This window comes from Eucyclogobius newberryi, unplaced genomic scaffold, assembly GCF_026437365.1.
Source record: "Eucyclogobius newberryi isolate DKJ021-1_F unplaced genomic scaffold, fEucNew1.0.hap1 SCAF_6, whole genome shotgun sequence".
In the NCBI taxonomy this organism is placed as follows: domain Eukaryota; kingdom Metazoa; phylum Chordata; class Actinopteri; order Gobiiformes; family Gobiidae; genus Eucyclogobius; species Eucyclogobius newberryi.
Genome location: NW_027316278.1, coordinates 9495929 through 9513263, shown reverse-complemented (window position 1 = coordinate 9513263; position 17335 = coordinate 9495929). Strand labels below are relative to the sequence as shown.

At 41.3% G+C, this 17335-nt stretch overlaps 2 protein-coding genes across 2 annotated transcripts; both read left to right on the top strand.

Annotated features, from left to right (window-relative positions):
- Positions 1-989: 989 nt before the first annotated feature.
- Positions 990-1964, top strand: LOC140346714 (P2Y purinoceptor 2-like). The gene has a single exon (XM_072432900.1). It carries the CDS (start codon positions 990-992, stop codon positions 1962-1964), a length of 975 nt encoding a protein of 324 aa, XP_072289001.1.
- An 11744-nt stretch (positions 1965-13708) lies between these two features.
- On the top strand, positions 13709-14680 carry LOC140347148 (P2Y purinoceptor 2-like). The gene has a single exon (XM_072433486.1). It carries the CDS (start codon positions 13723-13725, stop codon positions 14623-14625), a length of 903 nt encoding a protein of 300 aa, XP_072289587.1. The 5' UTR covers positions 13709-13722; the 3' UTR covers positions 14626-14680.
- The last annotated feature ends 2655 nt before the right edge of the window (positions 14681-17335 follow it).

Below are 17335 nucleotides of genomic sequence, written 5' to 3'. Positions count from 1 at the left end.
CAGTCCACACAGTCCGGAGTTATATCTCCAGCAAGTAGGTTTTTATGGACTTTTATGGAGTTTTGTCTAGTTCAGTGTGTCGGGTTTAAACTGTCTTGTCTGTTCTAAAGCTGCTAAAAATATGTACTACTATCCATCCATCCATTTTCTACCGCTTGTTCCCTTTCGGGGTCGCGGGTGACTGGAGCCTATCCCAGTGACTTCGGGCCTTAGGCGGGGTACATCCTGGACAACGGCCAACTCGTCGCAGGGTCAACACAGAGTTACCAATATTGCCTAACACATGCATGTACACGGTGGATGGTGGGAGGAAGCCGGAGAACCCGGAGAGAACCCACGGTAACACGGGGAGGACATGCAGACTCCACCCAGAGAGATCATGTGATGTTGGTCTAGTACCCATGTACTACTAAAAAAAAGAAATTATATTTGTTTTGTTTATTGGTTTTATTTTGAAATTAGAAACTCAATAGAAGTTATTCATATTATATTATAAATGGGTGATAACCCATTGAGATTGAGACCTCTTTTTCAAGAGGTTTATGTTTTGAAAAAGAGGTCTCAATCTCAATGGGTTATCACCCATTTATAATATAATATGAATAACTTCTATTGAGTTTCTAATTTCACGATAAAACTAATAAACAAAACAAATATAATTTCTTTTTTTCTAGTAGTAATGTAAATGGTATTCGATAAAGATACGGCTGCCGTAAATAAAGTTACTGAAAAAAGGATTCAATCCTCACATCTTTAGGACTATTACTTAGTATTGGTTTTCTTCTCAAATTACATACGGAAAATGTGAATTGGGCCATCCCAAAAGCAACATTAAATGGGCAAAACCTCTGTTTCAGATGAACACCAGAAAAACATCTGTTAAAAGCAGAGTTGAGATTAATTTAATTGTTTTATTATAGAATTCAAACTTCTTCATATAAAATAATGCATGATTTTACAATCTCTCCAGGTTGGTATTGTCTGTCAGTATGAACAACAGCAGTGACTTTGAGAGCTGCCAGCCCAGACCTCAGCCCATGTCCATCCCAGTGCTCACGTGCCTGATCAGTTTCATCGGTTTCATCCTGAACGTCTTCAGCCTGTGGGTCTTCTGCTGCCGTCTGCCCTCATGGAGCGCTGGGACCGTCCTGCAGTTCAACCTGGCTCTCAGTGACATTCTGGCCACTCCTGTCACTCCACTCATTGCTGTGTACCATGCAATGGGTAATGGCTGGCCGTTTGGAAAGGTGCTGTGCACTGTCATGGTTGCCTTCTTGAGTGCCCAGTTCTACGGCAGCACCATATTCCTCACTCTGATCAGCTTCTACAGATACAAAGTGGTGGCGCACTTCAACAAGAGCAGCAGGATGAAAAACAAAAGCTTTATCAAGAAGCTGTGTGCTGGAGTGTGGCTCTTTCTGCTGGCACACTCATTGGTTTATGGTTTTGCCACTCCCTCCACTAAAGTAGGAAAAATCACACAATGTTACAGCTTCAGTCAGAGGTCTCAGAAAAACTCTTTATTCATCATCAGCTGTGTCCTGGTATCGGTTGGTTTCCTGCTTCCTCTAAGTATCTCAGCCACTTGTTATATTCGTGTGAAAAATGCTCTCGCTCGTCTCAACAACATCACACCAAACACTCTCAAAGTCAAGCTCAAATCCCAGCACATGATTCGAATGTGCCTCATCATATTTGTCATCTGCTTCCTGCCCATGAATGTGATCCGCACTACAGCAGTGGTGGTATTGAAGTTCTATCGTGTGCAATGCCACGTGTCCGATCATTTACAGACGGCGTACTTTGCCTCAATGGTTGTAGCTGGACTGAACTGCTGCCTGGACCCTCTGCTCTACTGTTTTGGATCACAGACCTTTAGAGATGCAGTTCCGTCTTTTAGGAAGACAGCGGAGCCTCAGTCAAGTGATACAGAAATGACACCAAATCACATCTTGACAACATAATTCTGTGTAAACACTTTCTGGAAATCATTGAGGCAATTAACATTGTATATCTTGTCACTCCTTTACCTTCTAAAGGTGCTCTAAGAGGTTTCTTTGTGCATTTGCTTCATGATCACAGGTATGTATTTGCATATGCAATATACAAATATACAATATACCAATATGCAAATACACAATTTGCATATATGCAAATTAAACTAACTGTGAGACAGGTTAGTGTTGCAAGAGTAATCCTCACACATTGAATACATTTTGATATGTATTCAATGTGTGATATTTTCATAGGTGTTTTATAATAAAATAAAAGACTGTGCTGCCTGTTACTTGAAATGATCTGTTCTCTAATGGGAAACTCCTCTATAAAATATGGTATAAAATATGAAAGTGGCAGCCACTTGTTCTTTCAGTTCCAGACCACACACATCAAAACAGGGAAGAGTGATTTGTATGTTAATGCCATTTATGTTGTTGGGGGACAGGACATTATAAACACACTCTTAAACATTGTTCAATTAGAAGTTTAGAAAAAGGGTTTATGTCAACAATATAGATGAGAAATTCACATTTTGTAGCGAGGTGCACGAGAAGAAGCAGCCCAAAATACATGAAAAGAAAAGCACCGCCTTACTTGCACTATGTGAATGTTTTCATACATAAACAACCTTTATGAATTTTGAAAGAAAACAAAGATAAGATAAGATAAGCCTTTATTTGTCCACACAACGGGGAAATGTTGGTGTTGCATGCAAGTAGATACAGAATTAAAAGAACAGATAACTTATAGGAAGCTTTAAAAAAAAAACACTTTTCAAAACTCTTTTAAGACATAACCGCTCATATTCTTAATAAGGAGTGGAAAGAAAAAATAACATAACACAAGACATAACATAAGACAAAAACAATAATAATAGGGGCAAAGTAAACACTAATAGTAAACTATTTACAGCAGTTATATGCACATGAATATGACATTATTGCTTATGAATATGACAGTATTGCACATAGTTAAGTCAGTATTGCACATGGGAATGACAGTATACACATGCTCAGGGCTAACAGTGATTGTTGTTGAGTCTGACAGCAGCAGGAAGGAAAGACCTGCGAAACCTCTCCTTCACACAGCGAGGGTGGATCAGTCTGTCACTGAAGCTGCTCTCCAGAGCGAACCGAGTGTCCTGCAGGGGCTGAGACTCATGGTCCAGCATAAATGTGAGTTTAGCCAGGACCCTTCTGTCCAGAGTCCAGAGCGCGGTGTGGTTCATATGAACACCCTGGTACTTTTATGAGTCCACTCTCTCAATGTCTCTTCCCTGGATGTTCACTGGTGAGGGGGCAGTGGAGTGGCATCTGCGGAAGTCCACCACCATCTCCTTGGTCTTCCCCGCGTTAATGAGGAGGTGGTTCCGCTGACACCAGTCCACAAAGTCCTGCGCCAGTCCTCTGTACTCCGCATGATCGTCGTCCGTGATAATTCCGATGATGGCAGAGTCGTCAGAGAACTTCTGCAGGACACATCTTTCCGTGTTGTGTCTGAGGTCTGCAGTGTAGAGGGCGAAGAGAAAGGGCGTGAGGACGGTACCCTGGGGCGCCCCCATACTGCAGGTCCGAGTGTCAGACACACAGTCCCGGGCTCTCACAGCTCTGCTTGTGTACAAGTCTCTCCATGGCCTAGCACCAAAGTACATCTTGGATATGTTAGTGCCATATGAACCATCTAGGACTCTGAGGACCTCAGGGACCGGCCTCCTGCTGGTGCCCAGAGTCAGGACAAAACATGGGGAATCTGCGTTTCAGTTTTATGCAGCTAAAATCTGGAACAGTCTTCCTGAAGATGTGAGACAGGCTTCTACTCTGACAATGTTCAAATCTAAGCTAAAAACTGTTTTGTTTAGCTGCGCATATGACTAAAAGGATTTTTTCTTTGCACTCTTCTCTTTCGTTTGTGATTTTATTAGTTTAGAAAATCAGTTGGATTGATAATTTTTAATTTAGTTAATTTTATTGTATTTCTGTAATTTCTTTGTGATTTGAATGCATTTATCCTGCTGTGAAGCACTTTGAATTGCCTTGTGTATGAAATGTGCTCTACAAATAAACTTGCCTTGCCTTGCCTTGCCTCACAAACTGTGAGAGTCCAGGATCCACTCTGCCAGGTCGTACCCCACACAAGACGTCTCCAGCTTGTCCCTCAGGAGGAGTGGCTGGATGGTGTTGAAGGCGCTGGAGAGATCAACTAACAGGATCCTCACAGAACTGCCAGGCTTTTCCAGGTGAGAGAGAGAGCGGTGCAGCAGGGGGATGACGGTGTCCTCCACTCCAATGCCAGGCCGATATGCAAACTGCAGCGGTTCCATGGCTGAGCTCACGGTAGAGCGGCGGTGGTCCAGGACTAGCCGCTCCAGTGTCTTCATCAGATGGGGCGTGAGAGCCACCGGCCTGAGGCTGTTGAGGTCTTTGGCGCGCTGTGTCTTGGGCACAGATACCAGACAGGAGGTCTTCCAGACCTGTGGTACCACCCTCAGCTTTAGGCTCATGTTGAAGACATGCTCCATAACTCCACACAGTTTATCTGCGCAGGACTTAAGGAGCCTGGGGCTGATGCCGTCAGGTCCTGCTGCCTTCCTTACTTTAATCCTCTTCAGCTCTCTCCTCACCTGTGCTGCTGTAACAGTCATTGGTTGGCAGGGGGACTGTGTGCTGGGGGGATGGGTGAGTCTGGGTGGAGTGGGGAGCTGATGGGCTGAGACAGAGATGTGAAGAGGAACGGGTGTAGGCCATTTCCAGCTGTGAAAGAGAGAGCCTAAAGCTGTGCAGAGGGAGGGGTGGGTGATTGATCAAATCTCGGGAAGTGAGAATTCAGTTCATTCACCCAGTGTAGGTCCCACTCCGTCTGGGCAGGGGGGACTTTGAAGCCTGAGATGGTTTTCAGGCTCCAAAACACTCCCTGAATATTCTTCTGCTGCAGCTGATCCTCCTCTTGTAGCTGGCTTCTGCCTGCCTGATCTTCCTCCTCAGCTTCTTCTGCACAGTCCCCAGCTCCTCCTTCTTCCCTGACCTGAAGGCTCTCTTCTTCTCTGTCAGCAGAGCCTTCAGTTCACAGTTAATCCGGCTTGTTGTTTGGAAAACACCGTACCGGGTGGGAACAGTGTTCTCAAAACAGAAGTTTATTTAGTCCGTTAGGCACTCCGTGATGGTGTTGATGTCCTCCCCATGTGTGTCATAAAGCTCAGTCCAGACAGTGGTGCTGAAGCAGTCCCTCAGAGCCTCCTCGCTCTCAGCAGACCACTTCCTCACCACATGGGGCACCACAGGCTGCCTGTTCACGATACCCTAAAAAACACCTAGACACTTAGAGCTGATTCACTTTGCACCAGTAACCGACAAAACTGTCCATGAGATCATCACCAGTCTGAGTTCATCTACATGCTGCCTCGATGTGTTACCCACCAGATTTCTAAAGTCAGTGCTGAACAGTTTATTAGCACCATTCACTCACATAGTTAACATGCCGCTTCAATCTGGAACATTCCCAATGTCTTTGAAAACTGCGGTCATAAAGCCTCTCCTAAAGAAGAGCAGTCTTGATGCTGCAGTACTGAGTAATTACAGGCCCATCTCTAAACTGCCATTTTGGGGCAAAGTCCTTGAAAAGGTTGTTTACCAACAGCTCACAGATTTCCTCTTAATAAACAACTCATTTGATGTTTTTCAGTCAGATTTTAGACCTCGTCACAGCACTGAGACTGCTCTTGTCAAGGTGATAAATGACATCCGCCTGAACACGGGCAAAGCCTCAGTCTTAATTCTGTTAGATCTGAGTGCTGCTTTTGACACTGTCGATCATGGGATCCTCTTACAGAGACTAAAGGACTGGGTGGTCATCATTGGCACTGCCTTAAACTGGTTAAGGTCCTATCTAGAAGACAGGAAGTACTTTGTTGAAATTGGTAGCTGTGTCTCAGACCACATGACCCTGACCTGTGGAGTGCCCCAAGGGTCAGTCCTGGGTCCCCTTCTGTTCAACCTCTACATGCTGCCGTTAGGTCAGTTGTTACGCAGTGAAAATGTGTCCTATCACAATTATGCAGACGACACTCAGATCTATGTTTCACTGTCGGCAGGTGACTATGGAACAGTGGATTCACTCTGTCACTGCATCCAACAGATCAGTTTGTGGATGCAAAACAACTTTCTCCAGCTGAACTCAGACAAGACTGAGTCTCGCTCTGAAACCTACAAACCAAGTTAGAAATCTTGGAGTAATAATGGACTCAGACTTGAACTTTAACAGCCACATCAAATCAATAACATCAGCAGCTTTTTACCATCTAAAAAACATTGCCAAAATAAAAAGATATAGTGTCTAAACCAGATTTGGAGAGACTTATCCATGCGTTTGTCTCCAGTAGATTAGACTGTAACGTCCTGCTCACTGGCCTCTCCTAACGAGTTGTAAAACAGCTGCAGTACATCCAGAACGCTGCTGCTCGGGTCCTGACTAGAGCCAGGAAGTACCATCACATTAGTCCTGTTCTCAGGTCTCTGCACTGGCTCCCTGTGGCTCAGCGAATAGACTTTAAAATAGCTCTGCTTGTGTACAAGTCTCTCCATGGCCTAGCACCAAAGTACATCTTGGATATGTTAGTGCCATATGAACCATCTCGGACTCTGAGAACCTCAGGGACAGGCCTCCTGCTGGTGCCAGAGTCAGGACTAAACATGGGGAATCTGCATTTCAGTTTTCTGCAGCTGAAATCTGGAACAGTCTTCCTGAAGATATCAGACAGGCTTCTACTCTGACAATGTTCAAATCTAAGCTAAAAACAGTTTTGTTTAGCTGCGCATATGACTGAAAGGATTTTTCTTTGCACTCTTCTCTTTTATGTTTGTGATTTCATTAGTTTAGTTAAAAGGGACATTGTCTGACTCCATCAGACAATGTCATTGTTGATTCGGCCCTCAGAGGCGACTGTTGTTGTGATTTTGGGCCTTACAAAAATTAATTGAATTGAATTGAATTGAATTGGACTCCAAAACAAGTTGGACGTGTAAAAGTACGTACAATCAGTTGGACTGATTTAAAAAGGATTTAAAAAGGAGTTGGACTCGAAAAACACGTTACCCTTTGTGGCTAGGTGTTTTTCATTTTTATTTTTTATTTTGTTAATTTTATTGTATTTCTGTTTCTGTAATTTCTTTGTGATTTTAATGCATTTTGAATTGCCCTGTGTATGAAATGTGCTCTTCAAATAAACTTGCCTTGCCTTGCCCAGGTTCATACACAGGCCTCAGAGGTACAAGGTTGTGGTCCGAACTGCCCAGGGGAGGGAGGGGGGAGGAGGAATAAGCCTCCTTGGTGTTGGCAAAGAGCAAGTCCAGTGTTTTATTGTCTCTGGTGGGGCATGGGGTATGTTGGCAGAACAGAAGAGGGAGAAGCGGGGTTAAAGTCACCAGAGATGAGGAAGAGCGCCTGTGGGTGCTGTGTCTGTAGCCTGCTGGTGTAGCAGAGCAGTGCTTCACAAGCATTTTCAGCATTAGCAGACGGGGCCACATACAGTGCTATCACAATAACATGTGAGAACTCCCAGGGCAGGTAGAGTGGCCTCATGCCAATACCCAACAGTACAATGTCTTTGTTACACATATGTTCCTTTACTGTGCAATAATCAGATTTGCAGTAACTCTCATTTACAAACACAGCCAGGCCGCCTCCTCTTTTCTTATCGCACTCTCTCGTTCTGTCCACCCCGTAGCAGATGAAAATTGTCCAAAACAATGATAGAATCCGACATTTCTGGGGTTAACCACGTCTCCGTTAAAAGCATGACGCTGTTGTCCCTATAAACCCTCTGGGACCACATGAGGCTCGCTAGTTCCGTCGTCTTATTCTGGAGGGACCTCACGTTTCCTGTGACGATAGCAGGGAGTACTGGTCTGTAGCGTCGATGCTTGTCCCAGAGTTTGCGTCCCACTTGCCGGCTCCTCTGTGTTTTCCACAGAATGTCCGGCGGGATTACGGAAAACAACCGTGCTCCGGAGCTCCATCAGCTGCTCCTTCGTGTAAATCAGCGCCGGCTGGGGGGGCTCGGAGCCAGCGCACATCACAAACGACGAAAACACGCAATGATCCAGCCGAACAAAGTTGAATCAAAGGGTCCAGCGCGTGCCCTGATCGTACAAGTAAAAGTACAAAAATATTTACAAAAATACAATAAATAGAGCACAAAAAGTATTAAAAAGAGATCAGCGTTGCAACAGACAGCCAGCGGACGCCAGCGCCGGAAGTACAAAAGGCTAAGTTCCAGAGAGCCATCTTAAATAGCATGTGGCAAGCACCCAAGGGTGACATATAGTTAAATGAACAGGACACTACAATCAAATTCATGGAAATCAATAACAAGGAACGATGTTTTAGTTTTAGTTTTGTTAAAACAATATAGTATTAAAACTCCCAAAGGCCTCAATGAAGAATTCAACTGGAGTATTGTCTGTCATGTGTCTCTATTGAAAACTATGTGTTTTATTTAGACTTATTTGCCATTAGAATCTGCTGGAGAGATCAGATCTTTGTGTATAGCACAGTAGTTTGGGTCTACTTTCTGATGACAATGTTCATATCATTTTGTCTTCAGTTACACTTCTTTTTTGCATTATTTGCTTCTGTGTTGTTTTAACAAAACATGGTGTTTTTTTTTGCCCTTTTCTTGACTTAGATGAATTTGATTGTTTGTAGATTATTTTGTGCACGGTTCATTTAACGACCTGCCACCCTTGGGTGCTTGCCACACCCTATTTAAGATGACTCTTAAATAGGCCGATCTTAATCTTAATGGCTGATAAATTCAAATTTTGCCAGTAAGGCAGTGTGTGGTAATCTTTATTTATTAAAAAAAGGATTATAAAATGGTAATTTACAAATTATTTAATTAGGGCTGGGCAATGATTAAAATTTATAATTGCGATTAATCGCATTATTTCCCTGATTAATCACGATTAATCACATTTTTACGTGCAAAATTCAAAATTAATTCAAAAGAAGTGTAAAGTGCATCAGCATTTTTATTGAATAGCAGTTAAATAAAGTATTCACTTGCCACAAAATCATTAAAGATTAACAGGCCACTTCAGAGGTAAAGTCAGAAACATTGTAATCTCATTAAACATTAGACACTCAAAATACATTAGTAATGTGTAATAGTTCACAGCTCCAAAAAATGAACTAGTTCAGTTATTTTTTTCAATATTATGCAATAATTGTTCTAAATTATTTCCACAGCCCATATACAACCACAGGCAGCAATTATTTCATTAGTTTAATGCTGAAAATATGTGTCAGATTTCATCTTCATATCCAATTTTGAATCCTTGCCCAGGATTTACATTCACATTGAAGGAACAGACTTGTTGCTGTCCATTCAGCACACACTAGCAGCAGTTGCAGTAGCAGTAGCAGTAGTAGTAGTACCAGCAGCAGCAGCAGCTTTCAACACAGTATATTCTCAAAAACATGAGGGAAAACTTGCTGGGCAAAGTTTGCACAGAAATGTTAGATTGTTCCCATCCTCTCCGACCTTATCATAAAACTCACGTAACTGGTCGTAGCAGGGGGAATCGTTGCTGTTCTGTTGAACAGCGTCAATGCTGCTTTTTGTTTTGATGCGCATGCGCAGTGCGGTGCGGTGCGGTGCGACACGCGAAACCTGTGTCTCCGCATCTATCGCCTCTACAACTGGAGCTCTCACACTTGCCAGACACAGGCTCTTTTTGGGCAACTTAACGGTGTGTTTCGCCTGGAAGTCTCTAGAAATCTGACACTTTATTGAACGAAATTAAAAAGAACGAATTTTGCCTTTCACCGACACCGGAATGAAATCGTTCATATTATCTTTCATCAGCAGTAATACCGTTTCGTTCAGTTCACGTTCACCAAAATTATGAACACGTTCATTGAGGTACAACACTGGCTTTAGGACTGGTGCGGACCAGGGGAATCCGACCTGCGTTAATGCGCGTTAAAATAATTGATCGCGTTAAATAAGTGATGAGTTAACGCGTTAACTTGCCCAGCCCTAATCTTAATACAAAGAGTTTTAATATGTATAATAATAATAATATTATGTATTTTTTATGTATTTTATTGTGTTGTTTTAATGTTTTGATTTTTTTGTAAAGTTAGATACATAAAACACAGAAAAAAGAACCAGACCAGACAGGGAAAACAAAATACTGAAGACACAAGTAGCACAGAACATCTAAAGAAATAAGATTTGGATTGCCATTTAAATGGGTATGTCTTTCAAAATGACAGATGAGGTCACCAGTAAGTTTTTTGTACATTCAATTTGAATCCAGACATTGGACCAAATGTATCGCATTAGGTATGGAAATGTCTGGTTTGGTTAAATATAGTAGTAAGACATCATCTGCATGTCCCATCAATTGAGACACCATCAATTGTTTCCGATTGTCTAATATATTGGGCCAATGGTTTCAAGTACAAAGCGAACAAAAGGGGGACCAAGCACAGCCCTGTCTCACCCCTCATTCCAAAGTCAGTGAGTCTGTCAAGTGACCATTTGTTTTGATTCTTGATGGCAATTGTAAAGAACCTCAATATTATTTTATTATAAAAAAAATCTATTTTAAATTTGGTTAGCATTTTGAATCAGTAAGGCCAGCTAACTGAATCAAATGCTTTTTCAGCGTCCAGACTTATTATTACAGCTTTGCTTTGTTGTTTTTGTATTTGGTTCAATGTGTGTAAAGATCATGTCTTGTGTTTGTCGTTTGTTAATAAATCATGTCTGATCATTGTGCATTAAATTTGGGAGTATTTGTTTCATTCTTTTGGACATAATTGAGGTGTATGTACAAATTTGCGGTTTATGTCGGGTAACTTGAGAGTGTCCAAAAAATATTTTATTTCTTCTTCTTTGTTTCCTGATATTTTGGTGAAAAGATTTATGTAGAAGGATTCAAACGCTGATTGTGTACTTGGTTTAAATTACATTTCTCTCTACCTCTTGTTTCCTAAGCTTCCTCCATAACATTCTTGTGTGTCTGGTCTTCTTCCTCACTCTGAATAGCATCTACAGATACACTACAGTGGTGCAGTTAAAAAAAGGGCAGCAGAATGAAGACAGACACTTTATCAAGAAACTGTGCTGGAGGGTGGCTCCTTTTTCTAGCACAATATCTCATCTACGCTTTGACTTTTTCAACAACAAAAGTCCAATACAACTGCTCTGAGGATGACCAGGGCCGGCACGCAGGTTTTTACACCTCACTATTCCATGAATTATTACAGTGTTAAAGTGGACGACATACATTGAGTTTGTTTCATCTTGTGTCAAAGATAAGTCTGATTTAGTTGGGTGAGAACAAAATGTAATTGTATTAATCATATGGCCTTTTATCTTTTTATTTGATTCAAGTTCAATTGATTAAAGCGCGTTATTACACACGCACACGCACACGCACACACACACGCACACGCACACGCACACACACACACACACACACACAGACACAGGGAGAACATGCAAACTCATACCAGACTCCATGCCAAACTTCCTTGAACATTGAATTTGTATGTTACATTAGACTTCCTATTTGTCTGAGCTTTCAATCATTTGTATTATTTAGTTATTTTTATTAGATTGACATTTTGACATTCTCATGATCCAGATTTGTCACCAGAGGAAACCGTTGCTTGAGGTATTGTCATATATTTACCGTACATTTCCTGCCACAATTTCCTGCCACCTTGCATGCCACCTCATAAAAAAGGTCCTATTTCAAGTGGGAATATAAACAAAAAGGAAGAATATTAGCTCTTTATTAAAGGTGCTCTATGTAACTTTTCTGTCTGACTCCTTCTTTTTTCCATCTGCTCTGTGAAAAGGCGACTCATTCAGCCTTTTAATTAATTACTCCCTTTAATAAATGCAAGATAGATATATTGTGTGCCATATTGTGGAATAATCCAGGCAAAGCAATACCATCTCCATGAAGACAAGCAAGAGGTGGACCCTTCAGCCGAAAGTTACATAGTGTAACTTTAAATATTGTCACAAATGAAGTACTCTTTGTTCTGTGTTGTTACGTTCATAAATTATATATACTGTATTACTATTATACCAATTGCTTTGTGAATTAATGCATTAAATAGAAGAGTTTTTACTTATTTAGGTTTATTTTCTGTCTCAACAAAAACAACATTTGCAGCTAGAAATGTCCATTTTCTCACCTCTGCAGAACCATCTAATGTGCATGGTGCGTAAACCCCTCATTTCCTGCTTGCGACACCCTGCAGACAACTTAAAATAGTAAGAATCAAGCTAACACAACTGGTCCACATTGGTAAAACATATTCTTACATTATGCACAATGCTACATAAGAGTATTTTGTACAATCACATGTTCAATAGATACAAAGGTTTTAAAAGGTAGGAGAAACTTGTCCAGTTGACACCTTTTTGTTGTGAAAATAAAAAAATATATCTTATGTGTGAAAACAAGCTGCCCGGGCATGTACAGTAGGTGGCATGTTGAGAGGAAAAAAACTAAGAAAGTTTCTACTGCTGTGGTCATTAAGAAACTCCCACTTTGGCTGACAGCAATAGCAGTGAAGGTGCACACTGTTCAGCTACTTCTATGAACCGAGCACTAAAACGCTGGTAAGTTTTGAAATCCTATCTATAAAACAATATCCGATGAAAATTGCTTGAGCAGCTATTTCAACACATTTTAGCTGCTCAAACCATTTGTGATTGAAAAATATATTGATGGAATTTGAAACGCCTTGATTTGCAAACTGTGTCAAGGCAGCTCGGAAAGTCATGAACAATTTGAACAATAATATGTGACAGAAGATATAAGACTATTGTGTGAATATTTTACAGTTGAAATGTTTCACTGCCTTTCTATGAACTGGCAGTCGACACTCCACAAACTATCAGAAGTATCAGTAAGGAACAGGCCAACTTCTATTTGATTTAACTTCCTTTATTATTTCTAATAAAACACCGGCAAGGCAAGTTTATTTGTAGAGCACATTTCATACACAAGGCAATTCAAAGTGCTTCACGCAACAGGGAAAAAAATGCATTCAAATTACAAAGAAATTACAGAAATCACAAAACAAAGAGAAGAGTGCAAAGAAAATCCTTTCAGTCATATGCACAGCTAAACAAAACTGTTTTTAGCTTAGATTTGGACATTGTCACAGTAGAACACCGTCAAAACTGCTCTGAGCTGACTAAACCCTGGCGACAAGGAGGGCTTTCTTTGTTTTCTAGTTTACCACCGTAGTCTTATTGTGATCTGACTGAAACTCCCTCACCCGTGTTAACCGCCTGATTAGCATTTTATTGGCTTCCTTCCTCACTTGACCGAGATGAGAGCACACTACTGTAAACCACAATGATCACTCCTGGACGGATGAGGGTTTCCAAGCGGCCCTCAGACCAATTTTCGTTGTCCTAAGACTTCCTGCTGAAGTGGCCTAAATAACCAAAAGCAGTACTGTAAAATTTGAAAATATTCTACCATCATAACCTAAACAACAAAAATGTTTATGTGATGCAGACCTAATTTAGATGTTCCAAGCCTCATTAAAGCTGCCGTCAAATATCACATTTTGAGAGATTAATTCCACCGTGGCCCTCCGTTTCATTAATGTTTCAGTAAAAAAAGGTTTGGACACCCCTTAAAAAAATATTTTTTCTCTCTCTCTAGATTTGAAAGCTTTGTCAGGATGAACAACACCACTGAGACCTGTTTGCCAGCGACCAGCCACTCCTCCATCACCGTCCTCATGGGCCTGGTGTTCTTCGTCGGTTTCATCCTGAACGTCTTCAGCGTGTGGGTCTTCTGCTGCCGTCTGCTGTCGTGGAGCGCCGGGACCGTCCTGCAGTTCAACCTGGCTCTCAGCGACGCTCTGGCCACGCCCGTCACGCCGCTCATGGCCGTGTACTTCGCCATGGGGAACGAATGGACTTCTGGCCGATTCCTGTGCCAAGTCAAAATCGCCTTGCTGAGTTCGCACTTTTACGGCAGCACCATCTTCCTCACCCTGATCAGTGTTCACAGATACACGGCGGTGGTGCACTTCAACAAGAGATGCTTCATGAAAGACAAGAGCTCCATCAAAAAACTATGCGCTGGCATGTGGCTACTTCTTTTTGCTCTGTCTCTAGTTTACGCCTTCATTCTACCGACGACGAAAGAGGGCAAAAGTCGTCAGTGCTTCAACTTTAGCCAGAAGAATCTGACCAACACCTTCTTTGCTATTAACTTTGTCTTGTTCACAGTTGGCTTCCTACTTCCTCTCGGTATCTCGGCCAGCTGCTACTTCTGCCTTTCCGACACGCTAACACGCCTTAACACCAGCAATCCAAAAGGTCTCAAGGTCAAACTCAAATCGCAGCGAATGATACGAATGTGCCTGGTTATCTTTGGGATCTGCTTTTTACCCATGAATGTGATCCGGACGACAGGAGTTGTATTGATTAAGTACTATCCTCAGAGATGTTCCGCGCTCCAGTCCGTCCAGACTGCGTACTATGCCTCCTGGATCTTCGCGGGCGTCAACGGATGCCTGGACCCGCTGCTCTACTGCTTTGGCTCGCACAGCTTTAGAGAGGCATTTGGGTTTTGAAGCAAGGGGAGTCGCAAGGAAGAGGCGATTCAGAAACAACTGCAAATCAGTTATAAACAACAATAGGATAAAAAAACGTCATGTTGTATTGTTGTTAAATGAACAGTGTTTCTGTTTAAGAGGCTATTTCTTGTAACGTTCATGAGCTTTTACCCACGTTATAAAGGTGTTCCCTAATCATTTTCTTACTTGGTGTTGTATTATAACCCCGCATTTACTTGTGATTATCTAAAAAGAATTAAAACTGCAGGTCACACACGTTTGGTTTAGAAATGTCACATACAGTAGGGTTAGCAAGTAGTAACGATACACCTCTTAAATGACAACCTGCCGCTTGCTACAGTGAAAGTCAGGTCTGAAGACTTCTGCAATTTCTAACAGGAAGTCAACAAACCTGTGTCTATTTTAAGCCATTTTAGATAAACATTGTGGTTTACAACGGACGTGCAACATAATGATCTGCCATTTTGGAGGCACTTAATGGTGTTTAGCATTAGCAGAAAAAGACAGAAAAAAGGCAAATTACGCCACATGATTAGGGTTATTTTCTTTTAATATAATTTATCCTCCAGCCCTCACCCTATGGACAGTACAACGAAACATATTTTCAAGATAAATGACATAGAAAAAGTGAATTTTCCCAGTTAATGCAATTACTGTTTGATAAAGTAAAGACCAAACCTTTTTTCTCTATTACATTTTAATGGAAAGAGTTTGAACTTCCGTATCAATTTCCTCAGTTTGTAACCACTGTGACTTATTACATAAAGCTGCAAATCATAACGAAAATGTGGATTAATTGACATTTTTTTATTACATTTTGAATTGTTTGTGTATATGTAATATTTTTTTGTAAGTTGCATAAGAAGTACTTTAAATGAATATGCTAATAAACGTTTTACTGATAAATTATGCTTGGATTTTACTGGAACTTTTAGGTTCACATCCGCAAAGTAATATTTCCCTCTAGTGGTGCGCAATCGAAATTATTGTCATCCAAGCAAATACACTAGGCTGTATTATTACTATGCATAAGAAGTAACAATACTATCAATGCCATTAACCTATAGAGTATATTATATTTCATCTGATTTAAAAACACATTTGAGTTGTGATATATCTCTAGCCAATGGTCTGCAATGAAGAGAAATAGCCCAATAATAAAAGTCTATATGACAGGTTTGTGTTTTTCTAATTATGACATTGTTTGGTGAGAAAGTCCCTGTGGTAAATAAGTATCTTAGTTTTTCATCAGTCAAGTTGCAGTTTGTGAAGATTACAGGAAGTAGAGCTACAGCAACAGAACGTCAATACCTCCACCTCTGGGATGTCACATGATAGATGATAGTTTAAACACACTTTCATCAAAGTAAACGTGTTTTCAGGAGTAAATATTTGTCAAATCGTAGCTATTGTATGATTTAAATAGATTTTGGCCTTTGTTTACAATCTGGTTGCTAAGTAACAGTGGTGGAATTACCTCTACCCATGTCATATTTATGGCCCACGTCAAAACAGGAAGTAACATTTAGGGATGTCATCGTACATTTTAGAGTTACAATTATTGTGAGAAAAAACATCACAATTTAACGATTATTGTTGATATTATTATTATTATTTTAACAGTGAAATCTTTAATTAGGCCCGAGCGCTACAAGCTGGCGAGAGGCCTATTAATCTCGTAAGGCCGTGCGAAGCACGGCTGCGAAAGTGCGCACGTAGTGCGCACGAAATCGAGCGCAAAGCGCTCGCCCACTTCCAAACACTCACTAACGCACTCCTTCACTCATGCACGCCCCGTGCATACTAATTAGTAGTAGGAAAATGGAACATTACTGTTGTAAACGGGCAAAGCCCGTGCAAAAGTGCGCACTAAACGAGCACTTTACATTGAGATGACGACCGCGAAGCGGTCGTCATCCCCATATAAAGCACTCATTTGCGCTAAGTAGCTCACGAATACGTTCCCCATCTCTTGCATGTTCCGTGCATATAAGCATGTAATGCAAAAATTGAACATTATTACTGTATAGAGGGCCAAAAACACAAAGTGGGCGGAGCCCACTCAAAATTAACGAAAGTACCCGTCAGTGACCAGGGACCCACACCATGAGGTAGGAAAGCGCGAGCGCTTTCCGAAAATGTATAGTTTATGATATTTGAAAAATGGGAAACATTGTTTTCGCATCGGAATATTATTCTTTCTTCTTCTTCTTCTTCTTCTTCTTCTTCTTCTTCTTCTTCTTCTTCTTCTTCTTCTTCTTCTTCTTCTTCTTCTTCTTCTTCTTCTTCTTCTTCTTCTTCTTCTTCTTCTTCTTCTTCTTCTTCTTCTTCTTCTCGGGACCAACCCCCCTATTTTTCACCCAGTGAACATTGACGAAAAGTCACAAAAATTTGCACACCTCTAAAAATCGTGCCTCTCTACATTCTGGCTATTTCCCTTTTCTAAAATAAAAAAAATTGGCGCGTCAGCGCCCCCAAATGTACCAAAAATGCATTGAGAGATGGGAAATGACCCAAAAAAAATCTGATCGTAGAATCATGAAATTTGGCGCCGAGGTAGATGGTGACAAGAGAAGTAAAAAATATTATCACGGCAACGCCGTCCGCCCAACCAAATGTCGGCCATATTGCTTCAAAAATGGCTAAACATGACTTCGGAGTTTTTCCAAACGTTGTACTTTTACGAACTCCTCCCAGGGCGTTGGCC

Excerpts from the sequence above, each read along its gene's own strand:
- LOC140346714 (XM_072432900.1), top strand. The coding sequence starts at position 990 with ATGAACAACAGCAGTGACTTTGAGAGCTGCCAGCCCAGACCTCAGCCC.
- LOC140347148 (XM_072433486.1), top strand. The coding sequence starts at position 13,723 with ATGAACAACACCACTGAGACCTGTTTGCCAGCGACCAGCCACTCCTCC.